At 38.0% G+C, this 14916-nt stretch overlaps 1 protein-coding gene across 1 annotated transcript in view; it reads left to right on the forward strand.

Annotated features, from left to right (window-relative positions):
* Window positions 1–14577, forward strand: part of Dsc3 (desmocollin 3) — a 43361-nt gene extending 28784 nt beyond the window's left edge. Inside the window, exons 10-17 of the mRNA XM_010643412.3 lie at window positions 2909–3165; window positions 3268–3410; window positions 4490–4714; window positions 6846–7070; window positions 9536–9657; window positions 12237–12497; window positions 14372–14413; window positions 14496–14577. Of these exons, the coding sequence (XP_010641714.1) occupies window positions 2909–3165; window positions 3268–3410; window positions 4490–4714; window positions 6846–7070; window positions 9536–9657; window positions 12237–12497; window positions 14372–14398 (1260 nt within the window). The 3' untranslated portion in view covers window positions 14399–14413; window positions 14496–14577. The remainder of the gene's footprint in view (window positions 1–2908; window positions 3166–3267; window positions 3411–4489; window positions 4715–6845; window positions 7071–9535; window positions 9658–12236; window positions 12498–14371; window positions 14414–14495) is intronic.
* The last annotated feature ends 339 nt before the right edge of the window (window positions 14578–14916 follow it).

The following is a 14916-nucleotide window of genomic DNA, read 5'->3' on the forward strand; positions in this document are numbered from 1 at the left end:
CAAACCTACTAACTCCCTGTGCTGCTCTTCCTTCTTGGTATCCTTGGTTCCCTTTTATCTCGTCTTTTCTGTAACTGGCTTGCATATTTGGGTAGATAAAGCAATGACTTCACTGGCACAAGGGGATCTTCTCTTATTAGAATTTTAATTTCTAAAAAGCTTTCTGAGCTTAATCTTACCTTTTATTTTGAGGCACTCATATTATTTATGAAGATTTTGATCAATACAGTTTATGTTTGCCATGTTACATCCTCCTTCCCATATTTAATGACAAATCTTAGGAAACCTAAAGCCATCACAGGGTGTTTTGGTGGCTTACCTACACTGGTCTTTGAAGGTATCCTATTCCTTTCTTGGCAAAATATTTCTGATTTTGTAGTTAAGTATTTTAAACCTCAATAAGGCATCTTCTGTTTTAAAATCAAATACAAAATTCACCTTTCTAACACATAGGCAATATACCCATGACGACTAAGCTCCTATCTGATAAGAGAATGATGCATTGTATTGACTAAAGGATTTCCACCCTTCCAGTGTCCTGTTATTCATTGTCTTCAGGGTTGTGTTCAGGAAAAGAGTTCACTCTTTTTCTCCTTTTACACCCTGAAGGATTAAATGATCAGTAAGGTAAATAGAGAATTCCTCAGGTATATATTTTTTTGGCTGATGAGTAAAATATTATTGAGTATATTATGAGTAATCATATTATTAGTGTTAAGTCTCATTGTTACAAAATTGCACAGAAAAGTCTCAGATTAAGAAGCTTTTCCAAATCACAGTGAGGATGTAGTGCAGAGAGCATTTGAACCTAGGTCTCTGATTCCAAGGACATGTTCTGAAGTGCTATGTTAAATTGCTTCACTTAGTCATGTGACCTTGGAAAGTTGGCTTCTGTATTATCTGTAAAATGGGAATAACTGCTCTCTGCCTCTCTACTATCGCTTCAGTTATAATAAAAGTGAAAACACTTAGAAAACTATTACTTTATTTTTAAAAGGTAGTACCATGTTCATGGGACTAGTGTTATACTTTTCCCTAACAGATTAAGGTTTCGGTCACCACAGAGCATGAGAGATGGGAGAGCCTTTAGTCAAGTCCTGGATGACCTCTCCATTTCAATCTTGGCAGAATCGCGGTGCCTATGGGCCCGAGTGAGGGTGGCACTGACCGTGGCTGTTCTCAGCATGCAGGCTGTCAGTTCCATCTCCATGACAGTCCATCTTCCTGGGAACTGTTAACTTCCCCGTGCATGTAGGGGGATCTTTGCCTTATTTTAAAAGGATGAAATAAAAACATACCACGAAAGCAAAAAAGAATTCACATCCGTTCAGTAATCATTGGCATTTCATTCTTCCAGATTTCTGATCTTTCAACATTTTAATCTCCTAAGGCAATATCATCCACTTTAAGTCTTGAAAAAATTGCACAAAGAAACTTTAAATCTTTAGTAAGCTGACCTGGATCTCGTAGCCATGTCTCCTTCAGTGCCACAGCTATACCTTGTATTTCCATCTGGGTGACACTTACCCTTCCTCTCTTCGTGGTTGTACCAATGCATGTCATTTGTGAGGATATGTTCATCAGCATCAAGTAGACAGATATTAATAGCTGTTCCTTCTTGATGCTCCAGTTTCTAGGATAATCATAAAAATAAAAAGATTCATGTACATTTTGTGGATTCTGAGATTCAAACATTTTCTTGACTTCTTAGAGGCCTTGTGATTATATTTGTATTTTGATTTGTTAATACCTACATGTAAGGACAGGTTTGAAGCAGTTTGATTCATCTGTTTTGACTTCAGTCAATACTTAGCCAGTGATTGTTTCAAGAAGCAGAAAGAGAATGTGAGAAAATGCACTTCAGCTGAAAATTAAATTCAATTAAATATTGATTAAAACATTTTCAAGGCAGCTCAGCACAGCAGAGGAATTTTGTTGCGCTGGTTAAGCAGGGGGTTTTAGGCCAAAGTACCTAACCTCAAACTCTGGCTCCAATGATTGGATTTAGGAAAAATCAGTTTATCCCACCCTTTCCAGTTTCCTGCTCTGTAAGATGGGAATGATAACAGTCACACCCACCTCATAAAGGTGGGAAGGTTTCGAGAATTTATCTGCCCCGCTCATGGCAGGTCTGTTTATCTAAAGATGATTATCATGAAGCACATCATATTTCTCTTCCTCCTCTGAGCTCCCACCATGAGAGTTCCATCGGATAAACTGTAGACTAAGTGTTATTTTCAGGTTGCCAGAAATGTGATTTTCATAGCAATAGGCAGCGAGCATGGTTAAAACTTTTACTTAACTCATTCATGAAGAAACCGGCAAAAAGACAAGTTGATTCTTAAAGAAGTGAGACCTTGGATGGATTTTGATGAAAGGAAAAGCTAAAATGAGATGGCTCACGTAGATGCTTTAGAGGATAATTAAAGGAGATATTTGGACAGAAAAGTTGGACAGAAAATAAAATTACTGCACTTTTTTCCGTTTTGAAGCCTAACATCTGACTTTACAGGAGTTGTGAAACGCCTGGGCCATAAGTCACAGTAAATAGTTAAAGTTGTCTTCTTACAGAGAGTTGGGTGATCCTTAGGCCAGCCTGTTACACATTGTCATTGTTTCGCCATATTCCTGTGTTCAGGATAATTTTCCTCGGTAAGAATGAAATATAAACTATCTCAGGAATTTCTTTCCCACCACTCTGTAAAACCACCTGCAGAGGGTTTGGGGGGCAACTCTCACTAAAGGCTCCATAGCGAAGGATCGCCTTTGTCCTTGCAAGGAGTAAAGTCATTAGTGACAAAATGTGAACATAATTTATGCAAGCCAGTTCATTTTGACAGCATTCACTTGCTGCTTGAAATATCAAATGTGTTTTATACTGATGTTTTACATGTCCTTCATTTTAAAGCCACTGAATTATGAAGAAAACCGTCAAGTGATCCTAGAAATTGGTGTAAACAATGAAGCTCCATTTACTAGAGAAGTAACCAGAGTGACTTCCATGAACCGAGCCTTGGTTACAGTTCATGTGAGGGATCAGGACGAGGGGCCCGAATGTGATCCTGCAGCTCAATATGTGCGGATTAAAGAAAACTCAGCAGTGGGGTCAAAGGTCAATGGTTATAAGGCATATGACCCTGAAACTAAAAACAGCAATGGTTTAAGGTACAAAGAAAGATATAACCATATATTAATAATGGATTGGTCACATTTGATCTACTTATTTTAAAATATGATACCAAAGACTATTTTTATTTTTATTAACAGATATAAAAAATTGCATGATCCTAAAGACTGGATCAAAATCGATGAAACTTCAGGGTTGGTCACACTTTCCAAAATCCTGGACAGAGAAGCTTCAGCTCCTCAGAATGACTTCTATAATGTCACAGTCCTGGCAATAGACCAAGGTAAAAAAAAGTTTTAATCTAGCTCTTTATGAAGGAATGGGAGAATAAATTGATGTAGTTTTCATTACTCTTGTGATAAGTATGTGGAGCTCTTTGAAATTACTTTAGAGACTCTCTTCCTGCCTCTCTTAACCATCGAGCAGGGTACAAGTGATTGGCAACAAGGGGCCATCTCTTGTTTATCTTTATTTTCCAAGCACGGAGGACCTTAAGTGCTTCTGCAGTAAAGGGCAAAGACAAAACTGAAACATAGGAGTAGATGAAATGGTCTCCTCCGATGTTTCCAGTCTCTTTGTACCTCTCTCTAATTAAGCCTATAAATATATTCACTAATTACTAGGTCAAAGTGATGCTTTTGTTCATTTCTGTACCTTAAAGTAACTCAGTCAGGCATTCTGGGAAGTTTGTAATCCCAGCAGTCCAGGAGGCTGAAGCAAAAGGATCACAAGTTTGAGTTCAGTGTGAGCTGAATTTAGCTTTTTTTTTTTTTAAGAGCTAGGAATGTAGCCCTAAGTGCAATCCCTAGCACTTCAACGACACCAAAAAAGTAACCTAGATTTTTCTCATCCTTGCCTTCATATTAAAATAAGAGAATCAATATGGGACACTACTTTTGACTGACTCAGAATCTCTGGTAGAGCCTAAGCACTATATATTCAAAAAATCTCCCCAGGTGGTTTGAATGTGCAATGGGATTAGAATAATTTTTCACAACCACTTCACTGCTATAACCTCAGCTTCAGGAACTCCAGGGAATAGAGAGTTTGCAATCCAGACCTTCATTTTCTTCATTTGGTAGTAGTTCTGGTAAAGGATTTGTTGAAACTTTCATCTGATATATACATATCTATCTATCTATCTATCTATCTATCTATCTATCTATCTATCTATCTCAATAGCAGTAATCACTTTTTATTATCTGCAAATCTTATCCACTCATATTCTCATTCATTTTTCTCCAACACAAAGTTTATTTTTAAGAAAACTTATATATCATGCAGATTTTAATTGTTTTTCCTTTAAGAAACTATAAAAAAAAATGTGAAAGCAGTACAAAGCCCGTTCTTTTCTTTTTGTAGATGGTAGATCATGTACTGGAACACTTGTTGTGAAAGTTGAAGACGTGAATGATAATGCACCAGATATACTTCAAGATTATGTCGTCATTTGCAAACAAAAGATGGCGTACACCGACATTTCAGCGTCTGACCCTGATGAAGCGGTCCACGGAGCGCCATTTCATTTCAGCTTGGCAAACCCCTCTCCAGAAGTCAATAAAATATGGACTCTCAACAGAGTTAACGGTATTCAATAAAAAAATGATTTCCATGCTCTGAAATAACAGAAAAGTGACAGAATAGATTACCTGTTTATGTACACAAAATATAATTCAAAATTGATTTTTAGGGGCCGGGGATTCAGCTCAGTGGTTCGGTGGCCTGCCTTGCAAGCGCAAGAACCCGAGTTCAATCCCCGGTACCAAAAAAAAAAAAAAAATGATTTTTAGAAGTTTAATCCTTTATGTCATATGGTGACTGCATTTACTTTATAAATAAAATAAAAGAAATCAAAACTTTTCTGGAGGCAAAATTTATGTTTACAACAAAGACAAAAGTCTTTGTTAAATATTGGACAACTTGTTAAGAGAAACTTTTTTGTCTGTTTGAAAACGTAGTAACAGTAACAGTAAAGTAGAGGGGATCCAAGTGCGTCATTTAAATGTGTTGCGAACAGGCTCTCCAAGTGAGGAATCTGGGTATATGAGAAAAACATGCTCCAGTATCCTGAGCGGGAACATGGCAGGATATGGAAAGGGGCCTGGCACTGGAGCTTTCCGGGTGGCTCCACTGACAGCAGTTTTGAGAGGATGTAGTATTCTACATTTCATCTCACTCAATGGTTTTATTACTGTCACACTCTTCACACAACTGGACTTTTGCGCGTGCTGCCCCTTCTTCATAGAATGCCTCATTTCTCATCTTATTTTGATATTCACCATCTTTTTGGTTACCTTTACATACCTATTCCATAGCCTCCCTCGTCTTGCGTTATCACCTGTGTACTTCTCTTCCCCAACGCGTTTCTCAGAACATTTGTCATCCTTCTATTTCTAGTACCTAGCCTGTGCCTAGTAGATACTGCTTAAAAGGTGTATAATGAATATTTGCTCAAGAGAGATACATAAAAGAAGAGACACACTAGAGAAATTGGTATATTGGTACGAATTAGAGTTTAGAAAGTTGCTGTAGGAGTGTTGAGGGCTTGGGTGGGAGGAAGTGTGAAATCTCAGGGTAAAGAACCTCAAGTGCCAGGCCAAGGAGAGTGACCAGTGCACTGCAGGTGACAGTAAGCATGGATTGAGGATATGCAAGGAAGGCCACGCTATTTGTGAGTTTATGTCGCGTAAAGTTAACATTGGTATCAGCAGAAAATTTGAAGAGGGCGTGCTGAGTGCTAAGGAAAATGCGAGGCAGCTGTTGCTCAGCAGGTGGTCTTGAAGGAGAAAAGGTATTTAAAATCTTACCTTAGACGTTTATGGTCCTGAAGGGCCCCATATGAACCCAAGCAGTCATTCATGTTCCTCTGTGAGGCTTTCAGGTATGAAGTACAGCAAACATTGTTGAAGTTCTTCCAGCTTAACAGTGCATTTAATCAAGGCTTAGCAATTCCAGGTGACTTCCAGTGTGTGCGTGATGCTACTTTGTGATTTTATTCAGCCTATTATAAGAAGTCAAGGAGGTTGTAATTGCCATTTAAAGTCTATGGAGCTCTTGGTTAGCTGAGAATAACATCATTAAAATAAAGTAGCAAGCCTATCGGGGAAAGTTAACTATCACAGTGGATAAAAACAAATTGTTTTGATGTCAGTGTATCCACTTTTTTTTTGGTAAGCTTTACAAGTAGCCTGAGTGATATACTTAGCTTTCTGGTGTTGAGATTACTTGCAGATGCAGGCATTAACCATAAAGATCTATTGGGTGCTTTGAAAAATTTCTTTATCCATAAGGATAATGGACAGATAGCAGAAAGTAAATGGATAAGAGACTTGGAATTGAAGTCATCCTCTGTGTGTACCTATAGGTGTTAACTCTTTATGTGTGTATGAACTGGTACCGAAGGAAGATGCTTGAGCTGTCTGTTGCCAGTCTAGCTGTATTAGTTTCTATAGGAAAAGGAACAGTAAATATTTCTGGAATGCTGCTGGACCACTTCAATGCTAAATTATTTCTTTAAGGCTTCTTTCTAGGGTTATAAAGATCAATATGTATAACATTATATGAGTGAAAGGGTTAAAGATAGTCTTCCATTTGCATTTATTTTCATGTAGCAGGGAATTCCTTGAGACCTGTGCATGTAGAGACAAGTATGATGAAATAGATGCCAGTGGAAGACTAACTGGTCTTTTAGAAATGAAATTATTTCATTTTTTTACAGATACAGCTGCCCGTCTGTCATATCACAAAAATGCTCAACTTCAAGAATACACAATTCCTATTACTGTGAAAGATAGAGGAGGCCAATCTGCAACCAAAATGTTGAGAGTCAACCTGTGTGATTGCAATTTCCCAAGTCAGTGCGTCTCAAAGGCGAGGAGCTCAGGAGTGGTGCTGGGAAAGTGGGCCATCCTCGCCATACTCCTGGGCATAGCACTGCTGCTCTGTAAGTACTTCTGCTTACTTGGAGTTAAGGTGCAAAATCAGAGTTCAGTCAAGAAAGGATCTTTAAAAAGTCAGCTTGTTGAAGCATTCATCAGGTGTGAATTCTCTTTATGAGTTCTTCTGGTATTTGAAATATGTTTGAATGTTTTCTGAAACATGATCCTTTTTTTGTTTTTTTGGGTACCAGGGATAGAACTTGGGACCTTGTGCTTGCAAGAGAAGCGGCGGAACCCACTGAGCTAAATCCCCTGCCCTAGCATGATCCTTCTTGAGATAGAAATTTCATATCTAAATAGAATTATTGAAAATTCCTTAGATTGCACCAAATCCCCCTATATATATAGCTTTTATTTTTTGATCTTAGTGCTACTACTTTTAGGGCAAAATAGTGCAGTCTAAGATTCCTGCAGTATCGGGGTCTAGTAAAAGCAACTTTTATTTCATATCTATTCACTTTTTTGTTTGATTGTTTGTTTGTTTGTTTTTGTACTTTTTTTTTTTTTTGGTACCGGGGATTGAACTCAGGTCCTTGTGCTTGCAAGGCAGGCTGTTTTTGTACTATTAATCGAACATGGGGCCTTGCACTTGAGAGGCAGGCAGTGGAACCACTGAGCTAAATCCCCGGCCCTCTACTCACTTTTTCAGCAACAGATTTGTGAGAAATGTTCAGATCACAGCAATATCCTATCTTGGGTATATATTGCTCATTCTGATTTATTAGCTCCTTGCCATTGTACGTTTCCCAAGTGATCATACCCCCCCCACCCTCTCTAGCCCTCTATCCCAAATTTGTTTTGTTGTTTGATTGGAGTAGTGACTAAGAGCAAGACTCTGGAACCAGGCTGCCTGGGTCTGGATTCCACCTTTATCACAAGCCATAGGACTGGGCCAGTTACTTGACTGAGCTTCATGTGTAAAAGGGGTAGCCTGCTCTCTGAGGTAGCACTCAGGATTGAGTCATTGTGTGTGAAATGCTTAGATGAGAGCATGGTAAATTTCTAATGTGTCCGCTATTTTTTACCACCCCAAAAAATAAATATATATTAAACATCTTTTAATTGCCAGAAACTGTTCTAGGCACTCGGAATTTGCCATAGAAGAAAAATGATAAAACTAAAACAAGTATGCCCTTTGACACTAAGTGAATAAATTCTTTGATGGAAAAAAAATGGAGCAAAATAATTAAGTTTTTTTGTGCTGTAGAGTGTGTATGTGTGTGTTCTTGGTGCTGGTGTTTGCAGTTTTCAGCAGGTGCCTAGATTGGGCCTAAATAAGGAAACTATCTGCTGTGAGTTTTGGACAGGTGAGAGCATCTTACCTTGTGAAATACCTGGTAGGAAGAGCTTTCATTTGGAGGGTGAAGTCAGTGCAGAGGTTCTAAGGTGGAATCATATATGAAGAAATCAAGGACTGATGGGAAGACTAGTATAGCTAGACAGTAGTGGTGAGGGGAAGTGGACTAGGAAACAGAGCCAGGAAGGTAGCACATTGAGTAGGTGATGTTTAGCACACGTTTTCTGTAAGGCACCATGCAGTACATATTTTAAGCTTTCCAGACCATGTAATTTCTGTTGTAACCAGTCAAGTAGGCCCTTGCAACAAGAAAGCAGCCATAGAAAATGGGAAAATGAAAGGCTTAGCTATGTTCCAGTAGATCTTTAGATATGGATGCTAAAATTTGAATTTCATGTCACTAACTATTACTATTCATCTTTTGATTTTCTCCAACCATTTGGAAATATATTATGATTTGTTTTTTGGTACTGGGGATCAAACTCAGTACCTTGTGCTTGCAAGGCAGGCAGTGGAACCACTGAGCTCAATCCCCAGCCCTCATTTGGAAATATAAAGTATTAGCTCATGAGCCATATAAAAACATGGTGGGCTGGATTTAGGACTGTGGTTTGCTCATCTGTTACAGTGTCTTGTAGAATATTGTAAAGAACTGTTGCTATTAGTGTTGGTTTTATTGTAATATATTTTACCCTACCACAATTACAATATAGAATGAAAATTCTCAATGGACAAGAGGCAAACTAAGTTTAATTAACATTCCTGGAGATAACTCTACCTGAGAAAAGAATTTGTTATGTCATGTTTTCTTAGAGGCAAGCCATCCTTTAGTGACTCAGTAAATCTCTTTACCATCTTTGTCTTAAATGAATATCATGATTTATTACATGTAGTAATTAATTCTAATTTTAAATATTTTAACATTATGGGCAGCTCCTTAAACAGAGAGGTAAATTATAAACATGCACATCTAATCACTTCACATTTTAAAATCTAAGCTAAACTACAGCCTGCTAATTTAGAAAGGCTGAGATAATTCATGGGAAACTATGCTTCATGGCTTAATTTAAGCTTAGTGGCTTAATTTTTCTCCCTTAGGCTATAAGAAATAAAGGACAATTATTTTGTTCTGTGCATGCTAACGAAAGTTTTTTTTTTTCTTTCTAAACTCAGCTGTACTACTAACTTTAGTATGTGGAATTGTTAGTGCCAGAAAAGGAAAACATTTTCCTGAAGATTTAGCACAGCAAAACTTAATTATATCGAATACAGAAGCGCCCGGAGATGATAGAGTGGTAAGTAATTTTTTTGGTGAATATTTCTATTGCCTTTGATTTTTTAAAAAACTTATTCTTCTGAAGTCATTTAAAAATTTGGGGGTTAATTTATATTTTGGTTAGGTCATATTTTGTAGGCATAAATACTTGACATGTTAATATTTAGATTTTTAAAAATGTAGATTTTATTAAGATATTGAAACCACATGCATAGTTTTAATTCTAGGGATTTTTTAGTCTTTTAGCATTATGATTTAAAACTTGTTTTTTTGACCTTGCAAGTTTTTGTGGCAGTAATTTTTGGCTGACTTTCTGCAATGTACATTTCCAGATATCATTTCTCTAACTCTCTGGCCATCCATAATAGGGAAAATGAAGCTTTCTAAACGTTTTCAAGGCAACTAGAAAAACAGCAAAGATATGAACATAACAAAAGGGTGGGATTTTGGAAGGATTCTGCCACTCTCTTTCCTTATGGCTCCATGCTTGTTGTTTTGTGGGAAAAATACAAAAAGTACTGACAAGGCGTGTCTCTCTTACAAAATATTTCAGTTTATCATTAGAGTCATTCATAGTAAAATGGATGCATATTGAGGTCATACTCTTAAGTGAAATACGCGAGTCACATATGTGTAAATACCAAATAGCTTCTCTGCTGTGAAAAACTAAAAGTGTAAATAAGATCCTAATGGTATAATTGACAATGTGAAATAGGAAGAAAAGGGCTAAAGGTGTAGGGGAAGTGGAAAGGGTAGGGGAAAGAAAATAAGGGAAAGAAAAAATATGAGACAACGAAAAAATGGAAACAAAGTTTTTGTAAATAGGGAAGGGAGGAGGGGGTGAAGGGAGGGCAGGGTATGGGGAAAAATGAAAACCAAGATCTGTCATGTAAAGGTACAGGATCTCAGTGAGGAATGGAACTGTACTGTCTACCTAAAATGTACCAATAAACTCAATGAGGAAAAGAAAAAGAAAAAAATCAACAAAAATATTTCAGTTTCTTTATGGGAAATAGGATTTACTTTTGTGGAAAAGATTAATAGTAATATGACAATAAACTCGTGTAATAGTATTAAAGTTTAAAGATACATATAAAATAAAAGCACACTCACAAGATTCAGATCCACTGGGAAGACTTACAGCTTAATCTGTAAGAAAAAGAAAGAGACCTGTAAGTTCCCGTGTAACTTACAAAATGAGGAGGGTCCGAAAGTGAAGAGGTGGTGACAGTAGCTCGAGTGGAGGAAAGCAGCCTGCAGAATAACAGAGACGATGACAAACTTTGGGGAGCATCCGGCAGAGAGTGGGGAAATTGCTTTGGAGTGGAGGGAACTGGATGAGGAGAGGCTCTGAACACAAGTCAGGCGGTGGGAGAGAGGGAGGATCTGTGAGCGATGCGGAAGGAGATCCCCTCGCACCCAAACCAGGGTGTCCTCCCGGGCAAAGGACTCAGCCAGAGTGCTCGGTCACTCCCGATGCAATGCCGCTAACATGGTGGGCTCAGAGTCATCAATTTTAGTTTACTTTTAGTTCCCCTTTCAATAATGCAGAAATACATCTCTCTCTCTCTCTCTCTCTCTCTCTCTCTCTCTCTCTCTCTCTCTCTGTCTCGCTATCTATAGATAGATAGGTACCATCAAGGAGATTCAGTAATCAGGAGTGTGCTTTTTTTGTTGTTGGAGAATTTTACTGGACCAGCAACCTAAGTAAATATATAAATATAGGGTAGCAGTGCCACCAAATGGCTACTTCTCCATTCTTTTCTTCGGATTTTTTCCCCCCTTAAGCAATGAACTAGCACGTATGACTTTTGTACATAGGTTTGGGGTTTGGTAATTCATCTGAACCTGAAAATCTTCCAGTTTGGTGAGAAACTCTTCTACCTCTCAAGGAGGAGAAAAATGAAATTGGCGAGAAGACAGCCCAGTGAAATTCTGTTTATAAGGGAGTTCTCGTGACGAGGCAGTGCAGTGGACTATCCTGAGGACAGGCCACCTGAGGTCATTGCTGCGACTGAACGTTGACCTATAGCCTGGAGTGTTGTCATAAACTTCCAGTGTTGAGTTAATGCTTAATCAACCCCTTCTCATTTTAAAGCATTCCCTTGACCCTCTCCCCTCCAGTCCCCTCTGTGCATTTCTTGTTCTTTGAAAACGAAGTCCAGGAGCCTTGACACAGCCCAGGTCCCTCTGCACACTGACCCTCCTGCATGCACTCCGACTGCTCTTGAGTCCCTCAGCTCAGGGCTTTGCAGTTCACCCCACTCATCCCTTCTGGGTTTGGATTTTACTGTTCCACGTCTGTGCTCCTCTATAGAATTCCGTGTTCACCTGTATAGCAGAGAAGTTACATTCGCAAAAGAATCCTGTTTCTCTGCTTCACTGGAAGGAGAGCTTCTTGGAGCCTCGGTGTCACCTCTGTATCCCTGTGCATCTGCACCTGAATACATAATTACAAGCTGAAAATTGTCTGTTGAATGAATGAGGGAATGAATAAAAGGCTGAATAAATGATCTCTCTTCCTTGCCTTCTCGTGGCTCTGAAACCCATTCCCTCTCCACACGAACAGTTTTGTATTGTTATTGTGTTGTGTTGCAGTGTTCTGCCAACGGATTCACAACCCAGACTGCCAACAACTGTAGCCAACGCTTTTGCGGCACCTTGGGATCCGGAGTCAGAAATGGAGGGCAGGAAACCATAGAAATGGTGAAAGGAGCACAGCAGACCCTGGACTCCTGCCGGGGGGCCGGGCACCACCACACCCTGGATCCTGGCAGGGGAGGAGGACACGCGGAGATGGACAGCTGTCGCTACACCTACTCCGAGTGGCACAATTTCACCCAGCCCCGACTCGGTGAAGTGAGTTTCCCTAGCTGTTTTAACTCTACCGAAGAGGGGTAGGAACTTGAAATTAATGTACATTGTCAGAGGCTGTTTTCCCATATTGTTACATTTTTTCCTCAGTCATTTTTAAAGTTATATTACTTTATTACATTATTTAATTTAAAATAATTTAATGTCCTGTGCTATATTTCTTTAGTTTCTAAAGCCCTATAAAATTAGAGGTTTCCAATATCCACCATTGTAGTTTTGTTTTTAGGTGTGTGTTTAACTTGCGAAGTCTTTTCATATAGAAAAATGTAAAAAAACCTAGCTTATTCCTGTCATAAATTTCTCAAATCTGTTTTTCCCTATGAAAATGAAATCATTTCTATAAAATTTTAGGTTAAAGACTAACATGATTTATGTGAAATATTTATGTTTTGTTGGTTTGTTTATTCAAATTGATAAATTATAATTGTATATATTTACTCACATGTGGAATAGTAAGTGATATTATAATGTATGGATATAACGCAGAATTATTAACTCATGTTCAAACTTTAAGGATAAAACATTTGAAATTTACTCAGAAATTTTACAATATACAAAAAACTACTACTAATTAAAGTTATCATTACGTAAATATTTTTAGCACTGAAAGCCCCATGCAAATAAATATAAAATGTTTTTATCTAGAAGAAAGCAAGAACATAAAAAAAAATAAAGAATAGGATTCTAGGTCCATATCAAAATTCCTTAGGAAGATTCTAAAAAATGCAAATGTCTGTGCTTCATCTTAAAAGAATTTAATTTGATTGATTTTTTTTTTTCTAAAAATTCTCAGGTGATTCAAATGTGTAGTTAGGATAAAAAGCCACCTAACTGAATATTCTTGTAGGTAAAATTTTCACCTCTTTATGAGAAATACCAATGCGATTTTTCCTTGGATGGATGGCTAACGTGCCGTATTCTGTGACAGGGCTATAGGTTATTACATAGCATACCTGTAACATTTTCTTTGGTCACCTTCAAGTGTTACTCCTTTATCTATTTTTAGACAGCGTTCATGTAAGATCAGGCTGTAAAGGAGTGAAGTTTAAGACACCTTCTTAGGAGGGTTCCTGAGTGTGCACATCTGACACCGGGACTGGTGCCTGGTAAGGGCTTAGGAAGGGTCTGAGGAAAGACACCTGGTAACATAAGTGAACTGGGTAAACTCTGGCCCGGGGGAATAAACTCACAAAGGACGAAAAGGAGGAGGCACAGAAGCTCAACAAGTCTGCAGATGACGCAGTGAAGCAAAGGTAGATATACTGAGTGCTTGGGTTCTTCATCACAAAGACTCAGCTTTCTCCATGGGAGTTGTATCGATTATTTTTTACTTTCAGTAATTCATTTTTTCATGCGTATATTTATTTTGATTTGTTTTGGCTGTATTATAAACTTGATTCTGAAGCTAACATGGTGATTATTACCTGCCTTGCAATTGTATATAATGGTTTTAGTTAACATTTATTGTAGATTTACTAGGTTTATTTTACATGCGTTATTGTTTCATCATTAATTTCTAAAGTAAAATAGCACTGTGAGAAGGTTACTGTTGCTATTCTCATTTTAGATTTGAGGAGAATGAGACTTAGGGATCCTTAGTAATTTGCCCAGGTTCATAGATCTAGTTGCTAGAGCCAGAACTCCAGCTTGAAACTTAGGGCTGTTTGACACCCAAGTTCAAATACCAACCACTGTGCAGTGGAATAGCCTGACTTCTGGCTATAAAATAGTTCATAAGTTAAATACATAACATTGGTATACATAAGATTTCACTTGTATAGATTGTTAGAAGTTTAACATAGACTGACTTTATGATATGGTTGTGATATAGACCAATCGTGTGCATTTTTTGTGTGTAGGACTCCATTAGAGGACACACTGGTTAAAATTAAACATAAAAGGTAAATAAAAATAAATTTTATGTTCATATGTTTAAGTTGTTTAAAACAATAATACAATCCTTTTTAAAAAACGACTTTGCAGAAGTTGCACATGTGTAACCAGAACGAAGAGCAGATGCCATCACAAGACTACGTGCTCACGTACACCTACGAGGGAAGGGGGTCTCCAGCCGGCTCTGTGGGCTGCTGCAGTGAAAAACAGGAAGAAGACGGACTTGACTTTTTAAATAATTTGGAGCCCAAATTTCTTACATTAGCAGAAACATGCACAAAGAAATAATGTCTCAGCTGCTGCAGTTAGACGTTTCCTTGCCAGTGGTTCTGGAGGTTTCCAAAAATGATATTGTGAAATGTAATTACAACTTGTATATAGATGGTCCCTGACTTAACGATGGGTTGACTAATGACTTTTCATTTTTACTGCAATATGAAAATGATACACATACGGGAGAAACTACTTTGAATCTTGAGTTTGGGTCTTTTTCTGGGCTAGTGCTGTGCTG

Source organism: Fukomys damarensis, unplaced genomic scaffold (genome assembly GCF_012274545.1).
Source record: "Fukomys damarensis isolate Sample0158 unplaced genomic scaffold, DMR_v1.0_HiC HiC_scaffold_30, whole genome shotgun sequence".
NCBI classification, from domain to species: Eukaryota; Metazoa; Chordata; class Mammalia; order Rodentia; family Bathyergidae; genus Fukomys; species Fukomys damarensis.